At 43.2% G+C, this 26,969-nt stretch overlaps 1 protein-coding gene across 4 annotated transcripts in view; it reads right to left on the bottom strand.

The window, feature by feature from the left end:
• ttll5 (tubulin tyrosine ligase-like family, member 5) overlaps positions 1–26,641 on the bottom strand; it is a 386,423-nt gene extending 359,782 nt beyond the window's left edge. For 3 of the 4 annotated variants that reach the window (XM_060829527.1, XM_060829530.1, XM_060829531.1), the window contains exons 1-2: positions 26,537–26,641; positions 14,162–14,386 (exon numbers count right to left, since the gene is read on the bottom strand). In XM_060829527.1, coding sequence (XP_060685510.1) covers positions 14,162–14,229 — 68 coding nt within the window. In that variant the 5' untranslated portion in view covers positions 14,230–14,386; positions 26,537–26,641. The remainder of the gene's footprint in view (positions 1–14,161; positions 14,387–26,536) is intronic. The other variant, XM_060829528.1, reaches the window with a different exon arrangement.
• Positions 26,642–26,969: the final 328 nt, after the last annotated feature.

The raw sequence follows: 26,969 nt of genomic DNA, 5'->3' as shown, positions 1-26,969 counted from the left end.
CCCAATATGTTACTGGGAATCAGAAATCTATCAATCTCCATCTTGAACATGTTCAAAGGCTGAGCCTCCACAGCCCTCTGTTAGAGAATTCCAAACCTTCAGAACACTGAGTAAGAATAAAATTCTCATCTTAGACCTGGCATTCCCTTTTATTTTAAATTTCAGCCACCTGGTTGTAGATTTTGCAATCAAGGAAAATAACCTTACTTGTGTTGATTTTAAAACCAACATCCCAATCATTCCTCCCCACAGAAAGATTAGCGAAAATCAGAGATTTCTCTCCGCCAAAAGGCTGCAAGGGTCCTAGGTTAATGGAAGCTTTCACGGTAATGATTAATATATGTATATCAAAGGCTCCCAGTAATGGAAAAGTAAATCCTACAATTATTTCATGAGAAACAGGGAGGGGTCGATTAATTAGCATTGGCTAGATGATATTTCTCAAGCACAATTATGGAAAAAATTAATCAAAGCAGAGTCTAAATCTCTCCAACATTTTATTCTCCTTAGTTCTCTACCCAAATCATCTGAGCAGCCAGAGTGTGCTGGGGAGGGGATTGGGGTCTGGTAACAATAGAAGAGAACAAGCCCAATTTTTTTTAGGCAGTCTATTTACATGGGATTCAAGAATACCTCAGAGGTAGCAATCAAGTACAGGATCCCCAATTGGCCTGCTTCTCTCAGTAGCTCGAAAGCACTGAAGCCAGTTGCCATAAAAAGTTTTATAAAAGGTAAGAGAGGGAGGCAAGTTTGGAAATTGCACTCCTGGAAAATGAGGCTGGAGAAATAGTAATGGGAACAAGGCGATGACAGAGGAACTAAATAGGCACTTTGCATCAGTGTTCACAATGGAAGACAACAATAGCTTACTACAACTTCAAATGAGTCAGGAGACAGAAGGAGTGTAGTAGCTATTGCTAAGGAGAAGGTGCTGAGGAAGCTGGAAGATTTGAAGTTGGATAAATCACCGACCAGATGGGCTACACCCCTGGAGGAGACAGCTGAGGAGATTGTGGAGGCACTAGTGGCGATCTTTCAGAAATCACTGGAGTGAGGGAGGGTCCCAGAGAACTGGGAAATGGCAAATGTAACATCCCTATTTAAGAATGGAGGAAGGCGGAAGATGGGAAATTATAACCAAACCTCAGTCACAGTAAGATTTGAGAGTGTATTATTAAGGATAAGATTGTGGAGCACTTGCAAGTGCATAATAAAATAGGGCTGAGTCAGCACACTTTCTCAAGGGGAAGTCATGCTTGCCAAATCTTTGAGGAGGTAAAGGAGAGCCAGCAGATGTGACCTACTTGAATTTCCAGAAAGCTTTTGGCGAGGTATCACATATGTGGCTGCTATGAAAGATAACAGTCCATGATGTTAGGAGCAAGACACTGGCATGGATAGAAGTTTGGCTGACAGGCAGAGGCAGCGAATGGAGATAATGAGGTCTTTCTTAGGATGGCAATGGGTAACTAGTGGAGCTCCACAGGGGTCAGTATTGGGTTTGCAACTATTCACTTTATACATTAATAACCTGGACAAAGAAATGAAGGGTATTGTTGCTAAGTTCGCAGAATACGCAAAGACAAGTGAAGGAACAGGAAGTGTTGTGGACACAGAAGACTGCAGAAAGACTTGGACAAGTTAGAAGAGTGGGCAAAGAAGTGGCAGGTGAAATACAATGTGAAAAAGTGTAAGCTTATGTGCTTTGATAAGAAGAAGAGGCGTAATCTATTTTCTAAATGGGGAAAGGCTTCAGAAATCTGAAGCACAAAGGGACTTGGATTCTCTCAAAGTCAACATGCAAGTTTGGAGATCCAAGATGGCGACGACCCTGCAAGTCTAAGCCTGTAGTGATCTGCCCAAGACTCAGGCAAAGTGGGCTACCCGCCTCCACCACACCTGCCAAACCATTTAAAATAACTTTTATTCAATAGTTAGTTGTTTTGCATAAAACTTAAGTAGTTTGGTGCTTTGTTAAAATGGCTAAGGGAAAGAATGTCTACAGCTCGCAGCAGGCAGGAACCCCTCCCCCACCCTCCCCAGCTGCAGCAGAGGTGCTTGCAGCCGCCCCAGGAGACTTACCTACGGTGGTGAGCCTTGTTGCTGTAATTACCAAGCTGGAAGAGAAGATCAACATCTTTATAGAGGAGTCCCGAAGCAGGTGGGAGTCGCTCTCAGTTGCAAAAGCACGACCGAGATATTGAAAAAATTAAACATCGTGATGGAGGGGCGGAGCTAAAGGCCGCGACCTCAGAAGCTGCTGCACAATCGGCCGTGGGTCAGGTCCGGACTCTCGAACTTTGAGTGCAGGCCTTAGAAGATCACATCGACAACCTCGAGAATCAGGGTCGTCGAAAAAATATTTGTTTGCTGGGCCTTCCTGAACAGGAAGAGGAAGGCCAGCTTGCAGCGTTTTTGGAGCAGTGGCTCCCCCAGAGGTTGAAGCTGGGGGCTGGATCCGACCACGTGCAGGTAGAGTGGGCCCACCAGGTTGCTATACACAGGCCCGGATCGGACCAGCGCCCCCGCCCAGTCCTGTTCCGGCTTCAGTGTTACAGAGAGATGCAAGTGCTCCTGGAAGCCTCCAGAATCCTCGGGAAAGATACCCAGGCCATGACATATTAGGGATCTAGGTATTATGCTGTTTCAGGATTTTTCCCCAGCTTTGGTCTGCAAGAGGAGGGCGTTTAATGAAACGAAGAAGCGTCTAAGGGACTTTAAACATCCAGTACTCCTTGCACTACCCAGCAATGCTGCATTTTAACCACGAAGGATCCGTCTATAACTTCTGATTGCCAGAAAAGGCCAAGGAATTTTTGGACTCTCTTAAATAGATTGTAAGATTTAATCCGTGTGGTTAATGATGGTGTTCTGCCCCTGTCTCCCGGTTTACCCCTTTTTTCCCCCTTATTTCCTTTACTGTTTAATATCATGACTTGGGGGGGGGTGTAAAGGTAGGGGGGCTTATTTGTTCTCCACTATTCGATTTCCTTTTTTTTATAGGCCGGGCGGTTTAGTTGAATCAGGAGAGGTAAGGGAGGTGTTTGCTTTGTCCTACCTTATTTCTTTCTTTTAGAGCGGGGCTTTTTCCCCATTTTTTTGTGTTATTATACTTAGTCATTACCTGCTGAGACTGGAACTTTGTAGTTTTATATGTTTATACATGGTATTATCGTGACTAAATGTATCTAGGTGTTGGTATGGGTGGGGGGGGGGGGGGGGGGGGGGTAGGGTACTCACCGTTAACTTTAGCTTTATAGTACACTTGAATTTTTCTATTTTATTATGGGGTGCCTGGGTTGAGGGCAGGGCACTGGTTAGGAGAGGATACAATGGGTTTTCGGATAGGAAGTGATGCCCCCTAGATGCAAAAGGGACGATGTTTTTTTTATTTAGAAATAGTTTTTTATTATATTGGCGTGAGTGTATTAAAGAATCTCTATTTTTGTGAATTTTCTATGGTCTATGCTCGGGGTGCTTTAGATAGGGTTCCTTTCCTGGGGGGTCTCGGACTTGCCTAGACGATCACAGTTAGTCATTTGATTAAATGGTGCACCTGGATTGTCAAGGGAAGTAATTTGCCTATCAAAAGGAAGAAAATACTATCAAACCTCAAAAAAGAAAGGTTGATATAGCTCTCTTAGACGAGACACATTTACTGGATAAAGAGCACCTTGAAATTACAACAGGGTGGATTTGATCAGTCCTTCTTTTCATCTTTCAGTTCAAAAAGTAGAGGAGTAGTCAGTCATTTTCATTCGGAAGAATCTCCCTTTCAAAATCTTAAGTCAGATAAAAGATGAATCTGGACAGTACATACTGATTAAAGCCCTTATAAATGGGGAGGAATATGGGATTTTGAATCGGTATTGTCCCCCGACACATCCTTTCAAATTTATAATGGAAGCATTCTCCAAACTGATGGCTTTCGGGGCTCGTTACACAATTATAGGAGGAGATTTTAATTGCATTATGGACCCGGAGATAGACAGGATACCCAATATACTGCAGGTATATTCCCCAGATCCAGCCAATTGGCGGATTTGAATAAAAAGCTAGGATTAGTACATGTGTGGATGTGCCTCCACTCGCATGGCAGAGATTTTTCTTTTTATTCGAACCCACATAAGTGTCACACTAGAATTGATGTGTTTTTTGCCCCCTCGACCTTTTTGAATTCCATATTATCCTGCAAAATAGGTAATATAATAATTTCTGATCATGCTGCAGTGTATATGGAAATCAAGACTAGGAAAAATGAGACGGTCCCCGACATTGGCGGATGGATTATTTCCTAATGAAGGATAGTAAATTTGTAAAATATTTCTCTCAAGAATTCAAAACCTTTTTGGAAATTAATTCACGTATGGCTAGTAACCCGTCGATGATGTGGGAGACCATTAACGCTTATGCGCGGGGTCTGATCATTTCATACTCGGAAAAAACCCAGAAAAAACAAAAGGGAGAACAGCATCTACTTGAGGCTCGCTTAAAGGCAGCTGAGACAGCGTACGTCAATAGGTCCTCTGTTGCATAATTACAAAGGATTACAGCCTTTAGGATAGCCCTGAATACCACGCTTACCCAAACGGCAAAGAGGGAAATATTATTTGCAAAGCAAAGATTACATGAATATGGCGATAAGCCTGATAGATACCTAGTGTTTCTCGCAAAGCAAAAAAATGTCCCTCAAGCTATCACGTCGATCAGGGAAAGTGCTGATACTTTGACTCACGATCATAAAAGGATCAACACAATCTTCAGAAAGTTTTACTTCGATTTGGATAAATCGCAGGATTGTGAAGATAGAGCCAAGAAGATGAAGTCCTTTTTTAAAAGCCTGGCCTTTCCGGACTAAACCCCAGAACAGTGTCGATCCTGAATGCTCCCCTAACAATCCAGGAAGTACTTGATGCAATCAAGCAGCTTCAGAGCGGTAAAGCACCTGGTCTAGATGAATTTCAGGTTGAATTCTACAAACAGTTTACAGGAATCTGGCTGGTCCACTCATGGACATGTACAATCACTCATATGGTCAGGGCTGCCTCCCGCCTTCGTTGACAGAAGTGAATATTTCTCTCATTCTCAAAAAGGAAAGGACCCAGAAGACTGCGCATCATAAAGACCAATATCTTTGCTAAATGTAGATTCTAAAATTCTTTCTAAAACATTAGCATTGAGGCTGGACAGAGTAATGCCATATATCATAAAAGAGGACCAGACGGGGTTTACCAAGAGCCATAGATCATCTAATAACATTAGAACGGTTTTGAATGTGATTCAAGTCTGTCTTCAGAAAAGAATACCGGGAATAGTAGTCTCGTTGGATGCTGAGAAGGCATTTGACAGGGTTGAATGGTCATACCTGTTCTATACACTGAAAAGGTTTGGCGTTGGAAAGGTATTTGCTAAATGGGTCTCAACATTGTATACTGACCCCAAAGTAGCTGTGATCCCCAATGGTTTAGGCTCGGATAGCTTCAGTGTGGGTAGGGGCTGCCGTCAGGGATGTCCTCTCTCACCGTTACTATTCATGCTAATAATTGAGCCACTAGTGGATGCTATACAGGCTGATTCTAATACAACAGCCCCAAGAGTTGGCATGGGTAAACATAAAATTACCCTTTATGTAGATGATGTTCTCCTTTTTCTTAGTAATCCTTTGATGTCCGTGCCCCGCCTGATCCAAGTTATTAATTTATTTAGTGCATTCTCAGGTTACAAATTTAATTTCTCAAAATCGGAGGCCATGCCGATTGCTGGTCTTGTTAGTCTGTCCCACTTATTGGACACATCTCATTTTCCCTTTTGGTGGTCTCTGGAGGGTTTTTTATATTTAGGTGGTTTCATCACCCCAGTATTTGGTCAGCTGTACAAGGTCACTTTTGTGCATCTACTGGAAAGGATAAGGCAGGACCTTCAACGTTGGGGAGAGCTTCCAATTTCCTCCCCTGTTTCTTATACCCTATGAGAATGCTTCCATTGATGCTGCCGTGGCTGGAATTGCACAAATTATATGGTTGGCTTGGTTCTTTCTTCTGGAATTATTGACGGCCCCTCATTAAGTTAAAGAAGCTGCAGCTTCCACAAGCAAGGGGAAGGCTGGATTTTTCAGACTTTAGGAAGTATCAACGCAGTTCTCTTTTAAGCCACATAGCCAATTGGGTCTCGTCTGACCCGCAATCAATCTGGCTGGACATCGAGACTTCTCAAGCAAAGTGTCCTCTTATTAACCTCTTATTTTTAGATAAGATGAAAGTCATTATGGACCATTGTAAAAACCCTATCGTATTAAACACAACATAAGCCTGGAAGATAATGCAGCAAAACGAGGGTAATTCACATAAAACCTCCCGTTATACTCCTATAGTGGGGTTTTCAACCGGGGCTCTCAGACACCACATTCAAATCCTGGACGTCCTGGGATATCTCCTGTTTAGGGGATCTGTTTGATGAGGGGGTCATGATGTCTTTTGAACACTGCACCAGAAATTTGGACTACCTAGTGGAGACCACTTTCGATACTTCCAAATTTGAGATTACATACAGAAGAAGATCAGATAGGGAACAAAGTCGGAGGCTGAGGGGTGACCTTATAGAGGTTTACAAAATTATGAGGGGCATGGATAGGGTAAATAGACAAAGTCTTTTCCCTGGGGTTGGGGAGTCCAGAACTAGAGGGCATAGGTTTAGAGTGAGAGGGAAAAGATATAAAAGAGACCTAAGGGGCAACTTTTTCACACAGAGGGTGGCACATGTATGGAATGAGCTGCCAGAGGAAATGGTGGAGTCTGGTACAATTGCAACATTTAAGAGGCATTTGGATGGGTATATGAATAGGAAGGGTTTGGAGGAATATGGGCCGGGTGCTGACAGGTGGGGCTAGATTGGGTTGGGATATCTGGTCGGCGTGGAAGGGTTGGACTGAACGATCTGTTTCCATGCTATACATCTCTAAAAAAACAGGTGGAGACTGGAGACTGTAAGAATTATGAAGATAGTGTTAATAAAAGGGAAGAATAGGCAGAGAGCAGGTAGGCAAAAAAGAACTGGTAGCCTGAAATGCATCTACTTTAATGCATGGAGTATAGTGTATAAGGCAGATGAACTTAGGGCTTGGATTGGTGCCTGGGAGTATGACATTATTGCCATCACAGAGACTTGGTTGAAGGAAGGGCATAATGATTGGCAACTAAATGTTCCAGGATATAGACGCTTCAGACAGGACAGGGAGGGAAGTAAAAGAGGGGCTGGTGTTGCATTGCTGGTCAGGGACAATATCACGGCTGTGCTAAAGGAGGACTCTATGGCGGTCGTAGGTATTGAGGCATTATGGGTGGAGATGAGAAATAAGAAGGGTGCAGTTATATTGTTGGGGCTGTATTACAGACCTCCCAACAGTGAGGTAAAAGAACAAATAGATAAACAGATTATGAGTAGATGTAGAGGCATTAGGGTAGTGGTGATGGGAGATTTTAATTTTCCCAACATTGACTGGGATATACTTAGCGTCAGAGGTCTGGATGGAGTAGAATTTGTACGAAGCGTCCAGGAGAGATTTCTAGAGCAGTATGTCAATAGTCCGATGAGGGAAGGGGCCATATTGGACCTGGTACTGGGGAACGAACCAGGACAAGTGGTAGAAGTTGCAGTGGGGGATTTCTTTGGGAACAGTGACCACAATTCTGTAAGTTTTAGAATACTCATAGTTAAAGAAGGGAGTGGTCCTCGGGGAAGACTACTAATGTGGGCCAAAGCCAATTATATCAAAATGAGGCAGGAGCTGGGAAATGTGGACTGGACAGCTATTTGAAGGGAAGTCCACATTTGAGATGTGGGAGGCTTTCAAAGATAGGTTAACAGCAGTGCAGGATAGGCACGTCCCGTTGAAGGCAAAGGATAGGAAGGGCAAGATTCGTGAACCGTGGATGACAGGAGAAATTGTATGAATAGCCAAGAGGAAAAGGGAAGCATACATAAGATCCAGACAGCTAAGAACAGAACAGGCCCTGGAGGAATATCGGAAGAGTAGAACAAGTCTTAAACAAGGAATCAAGTGGGCGAAAAGGGGTCATGAGATAGCTTTAGCGAGCGGAATTAAGGAGAATCCCAAAGTATTTTATCCTTATATAAGAAGCAAGCAGGTAACTAGAGAAAGGATTGGTCCACTAAAAGATAATGAAGGAAGGCTGTGTGCCGAACCTGAGAGAATGGGTGAGATTCTGAATGATTATTTTGCATCAGTGTTCACTGAGGAGAGGAACATGATGACTCTTGAGATTAGAGATAGAAGTTTGATTAGTCTGGATCACGTTGACATAAGTAGGGAAGAGGTGTTGGATATGCAAGAGATTATTAAGGTGGACAAATCCCCAAGACCGAATGAGATCTATCCCAGGTTGCTGAGGGAGGCGAGAGAGGAAATAGCTGGGGCCCTGACGGATATCATCCTTAAACACTGGTGAGATGCCAGAGGATTGGAAGGTTGCTCATGTTGTCCCACTGTGCAAGATGGGTAGTAGGGATATTCCGGGTAACTACAGGCCAGTGAGCCTGATGTCAGTGGTGGGAAGGTTGCTGGAGAAGGTACTGAGGGATAGGATCTATTTATATTTAGAGAAGAATGAGCTTATCAGTGATAGGCAACATGGTTTTGTGTGGGGGAGATCGTGCCTTACCAACTTAATAGAGTTCTTTGAGAAAGTGACCAAGTTGATAGATGAAGGAAGGGCTGTTGATCTCACTTACATGGACTTTAGTAAGGTGTTTGATAAGGTTCCCCATGGTAGACTAATGGAGAAAGTGAAGTCACATGGTGTGCAGGGTGTTCTAGCTAGGTGGATAAAGAACTGGTTGAGCAACAGGAGACAGAGAGTAGTAGTTGAAGGGAGTTTCTCGAAATGGAGAAAGGTGACCAGTGGTGTCCCACAGGGTCAGTGCTGGGGCCACTGTTGTTTGTGATATACATAAAGGATCTGGAAGAGGGCACTGTTGGTCTGATCAGTCAGTTTGCAGATGACACAAAGATTGGTGGAGTAGCAGAAAACATAAGGGCCTGTCAGAGAATACAGGAGGATATAGATAGACTGGAGAGTTGGGCGGAAAAGTGGCAGATGGCTTTCAATCCAGACAAATGTGAGGTGATGCATTTAGGCAAGTCTAATTCTAGAGACAACTATACAGTGAATGGAAGAGCCTTGGGAAAGGTTGATGAGCAGAGAGACCTGGGAGTTCAGGTCCATTGTACCCTGAAGGTTGCTGCACAGGTGGATAGAGTGGTCAAAAAGGCATATAGTATGCTTGCCTTCATTGGACGAGGTATTGAGTATAAGAGCTGGCAGGTCATGTTAACATTGTACAAGACATTGGTTCAGCCGCATTTAGAATACTATGTACAGTTCTGGTCACCACATTACCAAAAGGATGTGGACGCTTTGGAGAGGGTGCAGAGAAGGTTTACGAGGATATTGTCTGGGATGGAAGGTGCTCGTTATGAAGAGAGATTGCGTAGGTTAGGTTTGTTTTCACTAGATAAAAGGAGATTGAGGGGGTCCTGATTGAGGTTTATAAAATCATGAAGGGTATAGACAGTGTGGATAGAGATGAGCTTTTTCCCAGGATGAAGAATTCAATAACGAGAGGTCATGCTTTCAAGGTGAGAGGTGGAAAGTTTAAGGGGGATACACGCGGCAAGTACTTCACACAGAGGGAGGGGGCTGTCTGGAACACGTTGCCAGCAGAGGTGGTAGAGGCAGGCACGGTAGATTCATTTAAGATGCGTTTGGACAGATGCATGAGTAGGTAGGGAGCAGAGGGATACAGATGCTTAGGAATTGACCGACAGATTTAGACCGACAGATATTTGGATCAGCTCAGGCTTGGAGGGCCAAAGGGCCTGTTCCTGGGCTGTGAACTTTCTTTGTTCTTATGGCCTTAACCATTGGATAGAAAGACAGGAATTTGGAAGGGGTCTAACGCACAAGGTTGCTGACTACTAACTCAACCCTCAGACATATGTCTAATTGACCAAAACCTAAGCTGAGGTTCTTCCATTCATTTTCAGTCAACACTAATGCAATTTCATCAACAAGAAACCAAACAAACTGTGAGAAAGTCACCTTGTTCTCCCTTTTTATTTGTACTCTTGATCAACAGGGCTTTACCTCATTTTTCTACTCTTGATTCTCCTGCAGACTTGTGTCATCTCATTTTGCTTTTATTTGAATGTGCACATGTTTAGGTTATAGTTTAATCCACTATCGTAATTTTGTTAATAATCAATTGATGCCCATCCTTAACGCATAGGTTTGTTTCCAATAGACAAGTTATTTTATTCAGTAAATTCAAAAACAAAATCTGGTGAAAGTCTTTTTTGTCTTAGACAATAGTAATGAAGAGAAACAAATTGATCACTTTTGTGACAATTCAAACATTGATATTTTTGGTCGAGAGAGTGGTGCTGGAAAAGCACAGCAGGTCAGGCAGCATCCGAAGAGCAAGAAAATCGATATTTCGGGGATAAGCCCCTCATCAGGAATCTTTTTAATAATGACATTTTTGGCACAGCTCATGAAGTAGTGGGGCTTAGGGAATCGTAACAGCATCTATAGTATATGTCACCATGAAGTTGTAAACTCTTCAGAGAATCAGATGTTGCTTTTCAAAAGTTCAAACAGACATTATTCAGAAATTTCACATATCATTACACCCAACTGAACCCCAAGCATAACAATGCTACATCTCAGCAATTCTCATTGGGGAGACTCTGAAATGTGTAATGCTGAACAAGATGTAAAAGTATACCATAGTTGCATTAATGGTGTATCAGTAGAAGGCAGAGATAATACCATCATAGTTTTACCATACCATAGGGCTGCCCTCTCACTACAGACAACTGGTGACGGTTTTTCAGTGGTGCTTGCATCAGACACCAGCCTTCAGCCAATTTGATTCACTACACCTGATGTCAAGAAATGGTTGGAGCTTCTGGAAACTGCAAAGGCTATTGGCCCTGACAACATTTTGGCAATGTTGTATTGAAGACTTGTGCTCCATAACTTGCTAATACCTCAGCCGAGCTCAAGTTACAATACTGGCATTTATCAACAAAGTGGAAAATTGCCAAGATATGTCCTGTACACAAAAAGGAGGATAAATCCAAACCGACCAATTACATCCCATCAATTCACTCACGATCATCAGTAAACTGGAAGGTGTCATCAACAGTGCTATCAAGCAGCACGTGCTCAGCAATAATCTGTTCAGTAATGCCCAGTTTGAGTTCCTCCTCACCTCATTTACACCCTGGTTCAAACATGGACAAAATGTAAGTAGGTGGGTTCGTAAGTTTACAGATGATACAAAGGTCAGTAGGGTTGTGGATAGTGTAGGAGGTTGTCAAAGAATATAGATCAGTTGCAGATATGGGTAGAGAAATGGCAAATGGAGTTTAATCCGGCTAAGTGTGAGGTGCCGCAATTTGGGATATCAAATGTTAAGGAAAACAATACAGTTAAATGACAGGACTCTGAACACCACTGATGTTCAGAAGGATCTTGGGGTTCACATCCATAGCTTTCTGAAAGTGGCGACACAAGTAGATAGGGTGGTAAGAAAGGCATATGGCATGCAGAGGAACCTCAATTATCTGAAGGACACGGGCGGGCAGTATTTCATTCAGTTAATTGAATTCCGGATAATCAAATGTTTGATAACATAGTTTAGCCAAGCATCAGGACCTTGCGATCTTGCCAGATAATCCGAAATTCGGATAAGCAAATGCCAGATAATCGAGGTTCCTCTGTACTTGTCTTTATTGGTTGGGGAATAAAATACAAGAATCAGGATATTATGTTGCAGCTTTATAAGACTTTGGTTAGCCCATACTTACAATAATGTGTTCAATTCTGGTTGCCACATTACTGGCAGCACTGTAGCTCAGTGGTTAACACTGCTGCCTCACAGCACCAAGGACCCAGGTTCAATTTCCACCTCGGGCGACTGCCTGTGTGAAGTTGGCACATTCTCCCTGTATTTTCATGTGTTTACTCCACATGCTCCAGTTTCCTCCCACAGTGTTAGGTGTATTAGTCAGGGGTCAATGTAGGGAAATGGGTCTGGATGGATTACTCTTCGCAAGTCTGTGTGGACCTGTTGGGCCAAATGGCCTGTTTCCATACTGCAGGGAATCTAATCTCATCAAGAAGGATGAGGCAGCTTTGGAGAGGGAGCAGAAGAGGTTTACCAGGATGCTGCCTGGCTTAGACAGTATGAGTTATAATGAGATAAGCACATGATTACACAAGGAATGGACGGATAAGGACCAAGGCCAGGCATAAGGGATTAGTTTCATTTGGCGTCACATTTCGCACAAGATTTTGGGGGGGGGGGGGGGCGGGGCCCGTTCCTATGCTGTACAGTTCTATGTTCTAGAAGAGTGAATTCTAGAGATGCAGTGAGAGTGACAGCCCTTGACATCAAGGACACATTCAACTGCATGTGACACCAAGGAGTTCTAGCAAAAACCTAGAAACAATGGGTGTTGGGGGCAAATTTTCTGTTGAGTGGAGTCAGATCTGATACATAGGAAGACGGTTGTACTTGTTGGAAGTCAGTCATCCCCACTCCGGGACATTTTTGCAGGAGTTCCTCAGGGTAGTGTCCTCAGCCCAACTATTTTCAGCTGCTTCATCAATGACTCTCCCTTCATCAGAAGTACGGATGCTCACTGATGATTTCACAATGTTCAGCACCGCTCGCAACTCCTCTGAACATGGACTGCTTCAGTGTCAAATGGCCAAGAATCTGGACAATATCCAGGCTTTGGTTGACAACTGGCAAGTAACATTTGCACCACACAAATGCTGGGCAATAACCATCTCCAATAAGAATCATCGTACCACTGACCCTTGACCTCAGTGGTGTTATCATCACTGAATTTGCCACTATTAACATCCTTGGTGTTGTCATTAATCAGAAACTCAACAGGACACACCACATAAACAGTGACAAGAGCAGCTGAGAGTTTAGCAATCCTGTGGCAAGTAACTCACCTCCTGACTCCTCAAAGCCTGGCCACCATTCACAAGGCACAAGCCAGGAGCGTGATGAAATACTCCCCACTCACCTGGATGATACAGCTTCAACACCACTTAAGAAGCTTGACATCATTCAGGATAAAGCAGCCCGCTTGATTGACACCAGACCTACAAGATCCACTCCCTCCAACACTGATGCTCAGTAGCAGCAGTCTGTACTATCCACAAGATACACAGCAGAAAGTCAGCAAAGATCCGCAGACAGCACCATCCAAACCCACAACCACTTCTATTGAGAAGGACAAGGGCAGAAAGTTAATGGGAACACCACCAGCACCTGCAAGTTCCCCTCCAAGCTCCCCACCATCCTGACTTGAAAATATATTGGCATTCCTTCACTGTCACTTGGTTAAAAATTTCAGATTTCAAAGGAATTCCATCACTAAGGGCAGATGTGATTCAACCTACACCAAGTGGACTGCAGCGGTTCAAGGTGGCAGCTCACCATCACCTTCTCAAGGGCTACTAGGTACGGACAATAAATGCTGGCCCAGTCAGTGACACCCACATCCCCACAAGTGAAGGAAACAAAACCTGAGGGTCACCATGCCTCTGGTGAGGGAGAGGTTGAAGAGCAGAATATTTTGTGGTAACCTCAGCCAATGCAGGAATTGGACCCACACTGTTGACATCACTCTGATTCACAAACCAGTCAACTGAGCTTCATGACATTCAGCATGGTGTATTGTTACAGTGAGTCACACTCGAGATGCCTCACACTAACTTCAACAAGATATGTCAACAGGAAGGTTACTGAAGTTCATTTATTTGCATTTTCAGCATTGATAGGAGGTGGCACCACACAAGAAGATGGGAGAAACTGGAAAGCTATGCTAGTGCAGAGGGTGATTTCTCAAAATTAGAATTAAAACTGCATGAACTTTGGAAGAATCTAACTCTAATTCCAGAGAAGTGGAAATAATGGCACAATATGGAGATGATGAGGTCAGAGTCAGAGGAAAAAAATTTAGTGGAAGGAAAAGGATGTAGAGTAGAAGGAAGTTACACCAAGAAGAGGGAGGACATGGTGGAATTTAAATGCTTCTGATATGAAGTTCACTTACTCATGCTCCTCCTCATCGGATGCTGTGGAAGAATTTTCTGGTACGTGACTAACGGCAGGCATTCCCATTCAGCTCCAGCTCCAGCTCCAACTCCAACTCAAGACTAAACAACTTCACGTGATGCACTTGGACCACTAAAGGTGTCACCTTCTTGGTAGACCCAACAAATCCATCCTGCTCCACTTCAGACCACTCCTCACAGGGTAATCCATTCAACCATCTTCACTGTGAAACAAAAAAAAATACTAGGTAATGACATTTTAAGAAGCATGTATAGCCATGTCCTAAGTAATAATTACCTCTCCTGCCTAATTCTACTAGTTTTGCTGTCTTCACTGAATTAATCTGAATTTTCTATCAGATGCTGACTTGTTTTGGGCATTTTCAGTGTTTGATTGCAAAGTTCCAACATTTATGAATGTCTTTTTGGATGAACTAAAATGCTGCAAAACCAATCTTTCTGAATAATTATCTATTGAAAAAAACAAGCAGGACTATGGGGTAACAAAGAGAGTGGTACCAGATGAACTGCTTTTACAGACAACTGACAATAGGCCAAATGGGCTCCCTTTGTGTTATAACCATTCAATGATTTACAAGGGAAAATGGATTATTATTTAGTGAGGACCTATTTTACCATCTCCATTTAGTTACAATTTTGAATTGCATTGAATTAGCTTTATTGTCACATGTACTCAAATGAACACATTGAAAAGATTACAAGTCACCATTTACGGCAGCATCTTACGTATAATGGTATATAGCTTCACTTAAAATCTTTATTAATAATTACTATATCACAATGTTTTTAAGTTGCACAGTTCACGAGTAAGGAGGACAGAAAAACTAGGAATTATAGACTGCCATTTGAATTCTCATGCAAAGACTGCACACAATCAATTTACATTACCGTGCCAAATAACTAGCCATACCGTGGCAACCAACCTGGTAAAGTACCAAAGTTTAGAAGGAAAAGGCTTACAATCTTGTAGTGCACTTCAGAACGACTGGACATATGAAAGTGCTTTACTTAAGCTGTATGTGGTATTCAAGAAAAATATGAACCAAAGAGAGGAATACAAAGTACTGGGCTAATGAAAAGATTCTTGGTAGTGTAGATGAGCAGAGGGATCTCTGTGTTCATGTGCATAGATCCCTAAAAGTTGCCAACCAGGTTGATGGTGGTGTTGTTAAGGAAGCTTATGGTGAATTAGCTTTTATTGGTAGAGGGACTCAGTTTCGGAACCAAGAGGTCATGCTGCAGCTGTACAAAACTCTGATGCGGCTGCAATTGAATATTGCGTATTGTTCTGGTCACCACATTATAGGAAGGATGTGGAATCATCGAAAAGGGTACAGAGAGAATTTACCAGGATGTTGCCTGGTATGGAGGGAAGATCTTATAAGGAAAGCCTGAGGGACTTGAGGCTGTTTTCATATGAAAGAAGGAGGTTGAGAGGTGACATAATAGAGACATACAAGATGATTAGAGAACTATATGGGTTGGACAGTGAGAGCCTTTCTCCTTGGATGGTGATGGCTAGCACGAGGGGACATAGCTTTAAATTGAGGGGTGATAGATATAGGACAGATGTCAGAGGTAGTTTCTTTACTCAGAGAGTAGCAGGGGCATGGAACACCCTGCCTGCAACAGGAGTAGACTCACCAACTTTCAGGGCATTTAAATGGTCATTGGATAGGCATATGGATGACAATGGAATAGTGTAGGTTAGATGGGCTTTGGATTAGTTTCACAGGTCAGTACAACATCGAGGGCTGAAGGGACTGTATTGCGTTGTAATTTTTTATGTTAAATGTTCTATTACACATTAATCAAGGATGGCATTTGTGCAATAGTTAAAAGTATACTTTGCTCAGGAAATCAGGATTTGGAACTGGTGTTGATGGAAATAAGAAATAGTTGTTTGAAGAGCCATTATTGAGAAGGGTCTACAGGTGCTCTAACAATAACCACAATGTGAGACAAAGCATACAAGAATAAATATCAATTGTCTGTGTTAAAACATCAGCAATAATCAAGGTTGATTTTAGACTACCTACAAGCTGGGAAAATCAGATTGGCAGTAGTAACCTGTTTGAGGCATTTACAGATAGTTCAAGATAATTCCTTGTAGCAGCATGTTTTGGAAATGATCAGGGTTATATTGGACTTTGTATTGTGCAATGTAACAGTATTAATTAACGACCTCAGTGTAAAGACTTGCGTAGATAGCAGCCACCACAATACGCTGACTTTTATATTCAATGTGATTTAAACCTAAATAAGGGCAACTATGTCAGCAAAAAGCTGATCTGACATACTAAGCAAGAGAACAGATCAACAGAGTCACTCTGACAGGCATTTAAGTGGATATTTCAAAGTACTCAGAATAAGCATATATTTACAACAAAGAAAAATTCTAAACGGAGGACCCACCATCCATGGCTAACTAGAGAATTTAGGGGAAGCATCAAACTTAAGCAAAGACTATACACATGTGCAAAGATGACTGGCAGGTCAGATGACTGATCAGCACTTAAAGAACAGTAGATAATGAATAAAAGGTTACTCAAGATAGAAAAAAGTACGAGAGGACACTAGCTCTGAATGTAAAATGGGTAACAGTTTCTCCATTTAACCAGAAGAGTGCTGATCCTCCAGAAGGTAAGAATTGTAATTCAGTAGCAGGTAATAAGGAAATTGCAAGTAAAATAAATGAATATATTGCTTCTGTTTTCACAACAGAGAAAACAATAAAACATGTCACGACTCACCAGAGTAGCAAACTGGAAATCAAGCCCCATTATTCCTGGAGATGTCACAAAGTTAAATATTTTTTAAAATGTAAATTCCTCAATTTACCTGATTTTCAGACCCAGTTTTGAAGAAAGCATGGGCCAGGTTTCTGTACTAACAAGAATTACAATTTATTATAAATAAATAGGCTCTGGTTACAGGTAAACAATTATGTGCCATCAGCACATAACTCTACTAGTTAAAATGCTAATTTACTTAAACACACACACTTAGGAAATAAAAACATGGGTATTACGGACAGAGGTGAAAACTGGGAAAGCAGCACAGTGGCCCCTATACACATGATCGTTGACAGGATTCTTGTGCTAATCAGAATGTTTCCTCTTGGCCTTCTTCCCCAGGTGCTTCTACTAGTTTGCAGAAGGCACCAGGTTTCCAGGTCATTTGTAAGTCACCGCTATAAACCAACTGCAGAAGGCAAGGTAAACTGGTTTTCATCAGGCTTAAAGAGGCTTTTACAGTGTAGAAATCAGAGACAGGCCCTGGGCTGTGGAGATCTGATGTCTTCTCAATATCATGTTCTCAGCCCAAAGCTGTTCAGCTACCTGAGAATAAGTCATGTAGTTGTTGGCACACAGAAGATCTTTATCATCAGTAACTGGTCACTCGTCTGCAGACTAATCAGGCAAATCTTCATTTGTTAAAACCCGTGGCTCTAGCTGTCTTTACCTTCTTCTACTACTTATTATCCACAGCTAGTTTTGAATATTTTGGCCCCTTACCTAAAATTATATTCTGATATTGTAAACAGTCCAAAGAAGGTTCACTGGGTTGATAACAGGTATGGAAGGTCTGTTTCATGAGGTGATTAGAACAGTCATCATTGGAATTTAGAAGAATGTGAGTTGATCTTATTGAAACATACAAGATTCTTAGTGGTCTCAATAGAGAAGACAAAATTCCAGAAAAGTTGTTGCGAAAACAAAAACTCATAGTATAGAGGGTAACATATTAGCATGGACAGAAGGTTGGCTGTCGTGTTGTCAGTAAAATGAAAGGCTGCACCAGAAACCTACGATGGCATGGGAGAGAATTGAATATCCACTACAATAAAAAGCTTTTACTTCATGGTGAAAGATCAAAAGTACAGCAGAATGAGTCAGTTAGGAGAGAGACAACAGGGGCTGAAGCAAAGCAGAGCTGTAAAATGACCAGTCAAGCAAATGAAAACGACTCCACTACTCAGGGAGAGGTCTTGGAGGCATGTCAATCATTCAGTGAAAGGGATCAATGCCTTGCTAATAGAGCAGGCACTGTGATACAACAAAAACATTAAGTGAACACACAAATCATGTAAAGGAGTAAGTTCATTTAAGTGCCATAAAAATAGAAACTTACACACTCATTGGTGCTCTTACAGGTTTATAGATAGGGACACAGCGACCAACAATCATTATATTCCCCAAATTTCATTTAAGTTACTGACAAAAGTAATCGATCAAACCAAAGAGGATATGTTTAAAAGAACAAGTTTCATACTGAATGAAGCTAGAGTTATTCATTATCCAGTGTCAACAGCACCATGCAAGTCTGAGGGTAGCAGCATGGGAATTAAAATGAATCAAATGTCAGAAACTGCAATCTAATGCAATTAAAACGGAATTTTCTATATCATCTTGGTTACAAAGAATCAGAAGGCAAGGATGGAAGAGCCTCAATCAATAACCAAAAGAAAAGTGTACGAAACAACAAGTACAAATTACGTCATAAGAGAGACAGCATGTGTAGAGGATAGCACTATGAAAGCAGAAGCCAAAGTTGTGCAGGGGAAGAAAAGCAGCACAGTGAAAGGCACCAATCACACATGTGGCTGCTGCTCAGTTCCTTACTCCTGAGTAAGGTACCCTGTCAGACCAGTTACCCACGGACCAGCCCCATTGCAAGATCTCTGTATACCCTTCTGGAATCTATGGAATCCATAATGAAAACTGATCCAGATGTCATGTTTTGTCACAATACTAGGTAACACATCATCAGTGAGCCTCCAGATGAATCACTGGTGTTAGTGACTCAATTTCTATTTATGTGTTTAGAGTTCCTTGGGTTGGTGGCGTCATTTCCTACAGTGATATCATTTCCTGTTCTTTTTCCCAGTCAGTGTTAAGTGGGGTCCAAATCAATGTGTTTGTTGGTAGAATTCCAGTTGGAATGCCATGCTTCTAGGAATTCTCATGCGTTTGGCTTGTCCTAGGATGGATGTGATGTCCCAGTCGAAGTGGTGTCCTTCCTCATCCATCCGTGAGGATACTAGTGAGAGAGAGTCATGTCTTAGTGTGGCTAGTTGGTGTTCATGTATCCTGGTGGCTAGTTTTCTGCCTGTTTGTCCAATGTAGTGTTTGTTACAATCCTTGCAAGGTTTTTTGTAAATAACATTAGTTTTGCTTGTCAGTATATAATCTTTTAAGTGTAGTAGCTGCTGTTTTAGTGTGTTGGTGGGTTTGTGGGCTACCATGATGCCAAGAGGTCTGAGTAGTCTGGCAGTCATTTCTGAGATGCCTTTGATGTAGGGGTGAATGGATAGGATTTCTGGGCACGTTTTGCCTGCTTGTTTGGGTTTGTTGCTGAGAAATCGGCAGTCTGTGTTCGTTGGCTACCTGTTCTTTTTTAATGTGCTGTATAGGTGATTTTCCTCTGCTCTTCATAGTTCCTCTGTGCTGCAGAGTGTGGTGACTCATTGAAATAATGTTCAAATGTAGCTTCGTTTGTGGGTTTGGGATAATTGGTTCTGTTGTTCGACATTTGGTCTGTATATGTTGTTTTCCTGTAGACACTGGTTTGAAGTTCCCCATTGGCTGTTCGCTCTACTGTGACATCTAAGAATGGCAGTTTGTTGTTGTTATCCTCCTCTCTAGTGAATTTTATGCCAGTAAGGGTATTATTGATGGTCTTGAAGATTTCCTCGAATTTGTTTCGTTTAGTGATGACAAAACGTGTCATCCACGTAGCGGACCCAAAATTTTAGTTGGATGGTTGGCAGAGCTGTTTGTTCGAGTCTCTGCATTGCTGCTTCTGCTAAGAACCCTGACATTGAAGATCCCATGGGTGTTTCGTTGGTTTGTCAGTAGGTTTTGCTGTTGAAGGTGAAGTGGGTGGTAAGGTATAGGTCCACTAGCTTGACAATGTTGTCTTTGCTGATGAAGTTGATGGTGTTTGATATATGTATCTTTGGGTCTTCCAATAGTGTAGCCAGTGTTTCCTTGGCCAGATTGATGTTGGTGGATGTGTTGGATCCAACAAATCACACCTCTATGGACTACCCAAAATTCACAAACCAGGAGCCCCCTCAGACCTATAGTCTCACTGCCTGGAACACCAACTTACAGACTAGCCAAGGAGCTACACACTTAGTAGAAGACTCATGCCACTCCATCCACTCCACTCAAGAATTCCTGAACACCAGAGATATCAGGATAGAACAGGATGAAATAATGGTCTCCTTTGACATAACAGCCCTGTTCACATCCAACAACATCAACCTGGCCAAGGAAACATTGACTGCACTATTAGAAGACCCAAAGACACATATATCAAACACCATCAACTTCATCAGCAAGGACAGTATTGTCAAGTTAGTGGACCTATGCCTTACCACCCACTTCACCTTCAACCACAAAACCTACAGACAAACCAATGGAACACCCATGGGATCTCCGATATCAGGGTTCTTAGCAGAGGCAGTAATGCAGAGACTCGAACAAACAGCTCTGCCAACCATCCAAATGAAACTTTGGGTCCGCTACGTGAATGGCACCTTTGTCAGCACTAAATGAAACAAATTAGAGGAAATCTTCAAGACCATCAATAATTCCCTTACTGGCATAAAATTCACTAAAGAGGAAGATAACAACAACAAACTGCCATTCCTAGATGTCACAGTAGAGCGAACAGCCAATGGGGAACTTCAAACCAGTGTCTACAGGAAAACAACACATACAGACCAAATGTCGAACAACAGAACCAATTATCCCAACACCCACAAACGAAGCTACATTAGAACATTATTTCAACAAGTCACCACATACTGCAGCACAGAGGAACTACGAAGGGCAGAGGAAAATCACCTATCAAAATCACATTCAAAAATCACATTCAAAAAGAACAGTTATCTAATGAAAACAGACCACCAATTTCTCAGCAACAAACCCAAACAAGCAGGCAAAATGCATCCAGAAACCCCAGCCACTCTCTCCTACATCAAAGACATCTTGGAAATGACTGCCACACTACTCAGACCTCTTGGCATCATGGTAGCCCACAAACCCACCAACACACTAAAACAGCAGCTAATGCACTTAAAAGATTATATACTCACAACAAGCAAAACTAATGTCATTTATAAAATACTGTACAAGAACTGTAACAAACATTACATTGGACAAACAGGCAAAAAACTAGCCACCAGGATACATAAATATCAACCACACACAAAAAGACATGCACTCTCTCTAGTATCCTTACATACAGATGAATAAGGACACCACTTCGAGTGGGATAACACATCAATCCTAGGACAAACGAAACAGAGACATGCATATGAATTCCTAGAAGCATGGCATTCCAACCAGAACCGTATCAACAAACACATTGACTTGGTTCCCATTTACCACTCTCGGAGAAAAAACACAGGAAATGACATCACCACTGGAAATGATGTCACTGCAGGAAATGACATCAACCCAGGGAAACCTAAATACATAAACAGAAATTGGGTTACTAACACCAGTGCTTCACCAGAGGCTCACTGATGATGTTACCTAGTATGGTGACAAAACATCTGAAAACGAACCTTGCAGCTCAGCAAGCAAACTTACATCCAGAACCTCAACATGAGCTACAAATCTTCTCAAAACTCTCTGAAAACTGTTCTAATGAACAATGATGAACCTTCCTGCAATCATACCTTCCAAACGTGTGATCGCCACGATCCAGAAGAACAAGGGCAGCAAGTACATGGGAGCACCAAACCTGCAAGTTCCTCTGTAAGTCGCACACCATCATGACTTATCATTATATCATCATATTTCCAAGTTGCTGGGTCAGAATCCTTGGCCAGTAAGAGACCCAGCTGTATCAGCGAAGTGGGCCCAAAGCAGGCCGTGGTGGAGTTAGGTTTGGGCCATTGCAGTACCTGATGCTATCGATGGCATCTGCACTGGTGAGGTCCAGCAAGGACTCATGGTGACAAGGCTATCAGTAGAGGTGTGATGGTGCCAAGGAGTGATGTCTTCTGTTCCGGTGGCAGCAGCGCAATGAAAGGGACTTATGCCTGGCCAGCAGGCCCAGGGCACTTAAAAAGTGTTCAACCTCACTGTCCTTTTTGTTAAAATTTTTTTGCCCATATATTCTATGTTTTGTCGTGGTTGTGGGTGTGTTCACATGACTGGGAAGTTGATTTGCGGACATTTCATCCCCTGTCTAGGTGACGTTTTCAGTGTTTCGGAGCCTCCTGTGAAGTGCTGCTGTACTGTCTCTTCTGGAATTTATTTGGTTCCATCCCTGCTGCTTCCAGTTGTTCACTGTAGTGGCTGGTATATTGGGTCTAGGTCTATGTGCTTGTTGACAAACAAGGCGACAAGAACATGCCATGACCTAATTCACTAGCCACGTTACCTTATATAAAAACGTCTTGGAACTGACAGCCAGACTTCTCCAACCGATCCATGACAGCCCATAAACCAACAGCCACACTCAGACAACAACTCACAAGGACAAAAGACTCTGTACCCATCACGTGCAAGACTAATTTACAGGATTCCATGCAAAGACTGCACAAAATACCATATAGGGCAAACAGGCAGACAACTAGCAATCAGCATCCACAAACACTAACTAGCCACTAACCACCACAACCAGCTGTCCCTAGTAGCCATACACACAGATGACAGGGACTATAAATTCAACAGGGACAACACAACGATCATTGAACAAACCAAACAGAGGACAGCCAGAGAATTTCTAGAAGCTTGGCACTCATCCATGGACTCTATCAACACATTGGTTTATTGAGTCTCAGTCAATCACTACAACGAACAACCGGAACCGGTAACCGGAAGCAGCAGGAACGGAACCAAATAAATTCCAGAGGAGGCAGTACAGCAGCGGTTCACAGGAGGCTCCAAAGCACTAAAGATCTGCAAATCAACCTCCCAGCTCGGCGAATATACCCACAACCACAACAACCAGACCCGAGCTCCAAGTCTTTACACAAAACTTGAATTTGACATTTTGGTTTATTTTTCTGAGATTTAAGATGGCACCAGAGAGTGGTGACAGCATAAAACACTTCTCACAGTATTTTGTAGCAAAATACCAAGTGGCAATAAATAAATCAAATCAAATCATTGCGATAAAAACAATCATCTCAAAAACTGCACCACCTCAAAGTCAGAGCCCAGTCATCCTCCCCATGCAATGAACGATGTGCAGTAAATTTAGCTTCATCAGTGTAGCCCACAAACCATTAAGTTAAAACTGAAGAGCTTTGAAATACCATAGAAGGAGCTCAAAAGTTAATATGATGCAACAATCACAGTGTAACAAAGTTAGATGAAGAAACAAGACAGAGACTTTGGAAGAACAATAATGATTCTTTTTTAAAATGTCACCATGCCCTCACATGCAAGCATTCTCCCTGGATATATTTAGGGCATCATACATACAAGCAGAAATTTGTTCAGTGACTGCAAACAAGACAAATCAGAAAACTGTTGTGCTGACGTACAAATGAAAGGGATGAAGCAGCAGATATCTTACAGGGTTATCCAAAGTGTTTGCTGGTAGATCTAGGTAACGGATGACTATAATCATTGTAGAACAGTTTTGAAGACAGGTATTCCAGCACCCCATTAAGGAACCAACTGTCAGAGTTACAATGGCATAGGAGATGGCCATTCAAAATCCTGGAACTTCCTTCCTCATAGCAACGTGGGTGCCCAATGTCCACATGAATGTGTGTGTGAGTGCATCGTGTGGTGGGGTGACCTCTGGTGTGACATGAACCCAAGGGCCCAGCTGAGGCCACCCGCATGGGTACCGAACCTGGTTTTCAGACCCTGCTCAGCCACTCTGCATTGTTGCATATCTGCCTTGGAAATAGAACCAGTCTGATTCAAAATTGGGTTACGGAGACTTTAATCTCACACCTTTAATGCATTGTCTGAGCTGAGTATCACTTTTTTTAATAAAACCATACATTATCTTCAGAATGTGGCTTGAAAGACGTTTTGGGGTGGTGGTTGGGGGGGGGTTGGAAGGTGGTGACAGCTTGAGTGAGGGAGCTGAGTCAGACCCAGCTGAGGGCTCTGTCAACTATGAATTCTCAATTGAGGAAAAAGGTGGACATTTCAGAGGCCCTCTTGTCGAAGCTAGCGTCATCAGAACACATCCAATAGAGGAACTGAGAGAATAAAATAGAAATTTTACAGGACTGGCAAGATGGCAACAGAGTAGGACACTCCAGCTGGAGGTCCACCTGTTCTTGTTCTGCTTCTCTTTTGGAGTTTCTTTTTCAAACTTTTAACTCTTAAACTTACCCAGAGAAGAATGTGGGGGCCAAGTCCCAGACCAGAGGCCAGCATGGTGAGGAGAGGTCCTTGCAGACTGGAGGCAAAGCCTCAGGTTTTGAAGCCCAGCATGGTTTGGACACTTGGCCCAGTGCAGTCTGGAGGTTAGATGCTGGCATGGACTATGGTGAAGTATACTGTATTTCAAGTACATTTTAAAAACTTTTTATTAGGCCAGATTTTTATTTATTATTCTTTTATACTAAATATTTAAGTATCTTGTATGTAAGACGGTGCCGTAAGCACTCATTCAAGGCAAGTGACAATAAAGCAAATTTAATTCCATTACAGGAAATAGGATGTGAGGATGTCTAGTCAAGGGGAGCCGATGAGATTGTAATGGATTTGGTGACCAGTCTATCCCTAGAAATAGAAACAGAGATGTCAAGGAATGGAAGGCAGGAATCAGAGATGCATCAGGTGAAGTTGAAAGCAGAGTGAAAATTGGAAGCAAAATTTATAAAGTTGTCCAATTCCAGACAAGAGAAGGAAGCAGCACTGATAATGCCATTGATATACCAGAGAAAGAGTTGTGGATGGAAGCCAGAACAGGACTGGAACAAGGAATGTTCCATGTGCTCATAGGAAGGATGTGATTGCACTCGAGAATTGTAGAAGTGATTGACCAAGATGTTGACTGGCCGGAGTTCTAGCTCAGCTGCGAGCAGAGACTTGTTTTCCTTCGACCTAAGAAGGCTGAGGGGAAGCTGTACAAAGATCTGAGGGCCATCTACAAGGTGCATAGGGCTGATTCCTGAAGGCTTATGATCGAAACGTCGATTCTCCTGCTTCTCGGATGCTGCCTGATCAGCTGTGCTTTTCCCGCACTACACTCTCGAGTGTGCACAGCCCATCAAGTATATTCCACGTTTCAATGTAATCATGATTTGTGTGATAACTTTCAAAGAAACTAACACAAATACAATGGTGGTTCTGGATTAGTGGTGCTGCAAGAGCACAGCAGTTCAGGCAGCATCCAAGGAGCAGTGAAATCGACGTTTCGGGCAAAAACCCTTCATCAGGAATAAAGGCAGTGAGCCTGAAGCGTGGAGAGATAAGCTAGAGGAGAGTGGGGGTGGGGAGAAAGTAGCATAGAGTACAATGGGTGAGTGGGGGAGGGGATGAAGCTGTCACCATGACTTGTCCGGACTGGTCCAACCTGCCTATCTCCTTTTCCACCTATCCATTCCACCCTCTCCTCCCTGACCTATCACCTTCCTCTCCTCCCCACTCACCCATTGTACTCTATGCTACTCTCTCCCCACCCCACTCCCCCTCTAGCTTATCTCTCCATGCTTCCAGCTCACTGCCTTTATTCCTGATGAAGGGCTTTTGCCCGAAACGTTGATTTCGCTGCTCGTTGGATGCTGCCTGAACTGCTGTGCTGTTCCAGCACCACTGATCCAGATGAAGGTGATAGGTCAGGGAGGAGAGGGTGCAGTGGATAGGTGGAAAAGAACAGGCAGATAGGACAAGTCCGGACAAGTCATGGGGACAAAGCTGAGCTGGAAGTTTGGAACTAGGGTGAGGTGGGGGAAGAGGAAATGAGGAAACTGTTGAAGTCCACATTGATGCCCTGGGGTTGAAGTGTTCCGAGGCGGAAGATGAGGCGTTCTTCCTCCAGGCGTCTGGTGCTGAGGGAGCGGCGGTGAAGGAGGCCCAGGACCTCCATGTCCTCGGCAGAGTGGGAGGGGGAGTTGAAATGTTGGGCCACAGGGCGGTGTGGTTGATTGGTGTGGGTGTCCCGGAGATGTTCCCTAAAGCGCTCAGCATTGAAGGATAAGTCTAACCAATGCCAAAGCTGGGTCAGGCAAATTGGGTTTGGATCAATGGCAGCATGGGCTAAGTGAAGCTCCCAGTTTGTTTCTGCACTGAGCCGGATCCCGGGCCTACCCAAACCGCCCAGCCTGGACCCAACTTCACCCGACTCACTTTCCAATGAGCATTGACAGGAGTGGGTCAACCCAGGCGGGGCAACCCTCCTGATCTCTTTACCTGAGCTGGTGTCTCCTACTTGCCGCGGATGTCAGATCGATCCTCCTCCTGGGACACTCAGCGTTGCCGTATCCACAGCTTCACACCGTCTCCCTTGGTAACTGCAAAAGCCTCACAGCAGCGTCCCCTTACCAACCGACCCGCCCGCCAACGCCAACGCGCCTGCGCCACACCTTTGCCCCCGTTAACGTCATTAGGCGCCTGCGCTGAAGCCTTCTCCCCGCCCACTGCATGCTGGATGTCCAGTGTGCGGTTGCGCAGTACACGGGCCCGGCTGAAGGGCGGCAACGCGCCTGCGTGAGAGCCCAAACCCCGCCTTCTTTAATTTTCGCCCGCGATCGTCCAGTTTTGAATTTGTTTGTCAACGGGCTGCGAGGAAAGTCGTGATTAACAATGTGCAGCTAATCTGAAAACAGGTCCCTGAAGAGAGGGA

The sequence above is a fragment of the Hemiscyllium ocellatum genome, chromosome 8 (assembly GCF_020745735.1).
Source record: "Hemiscyllium ocellatum isolate sHemOce1 chromosome 8, sHemOce1.pat.X.cur, whole genome shotgun sequence".
NCBI classification, from domain to species: Eukaryota; Metazoa; Chordata; class Chondrichthyes; order Orectolobiformes; family Hemiscylliidae; genus Hemiscyllium; species Hemiscyllium ocellatum.
The sequence above is the reverse complement of the archived record's forward strand: the minus strand, read 5'-3'. Positions and strand labels throughout refer to the sequence as shown.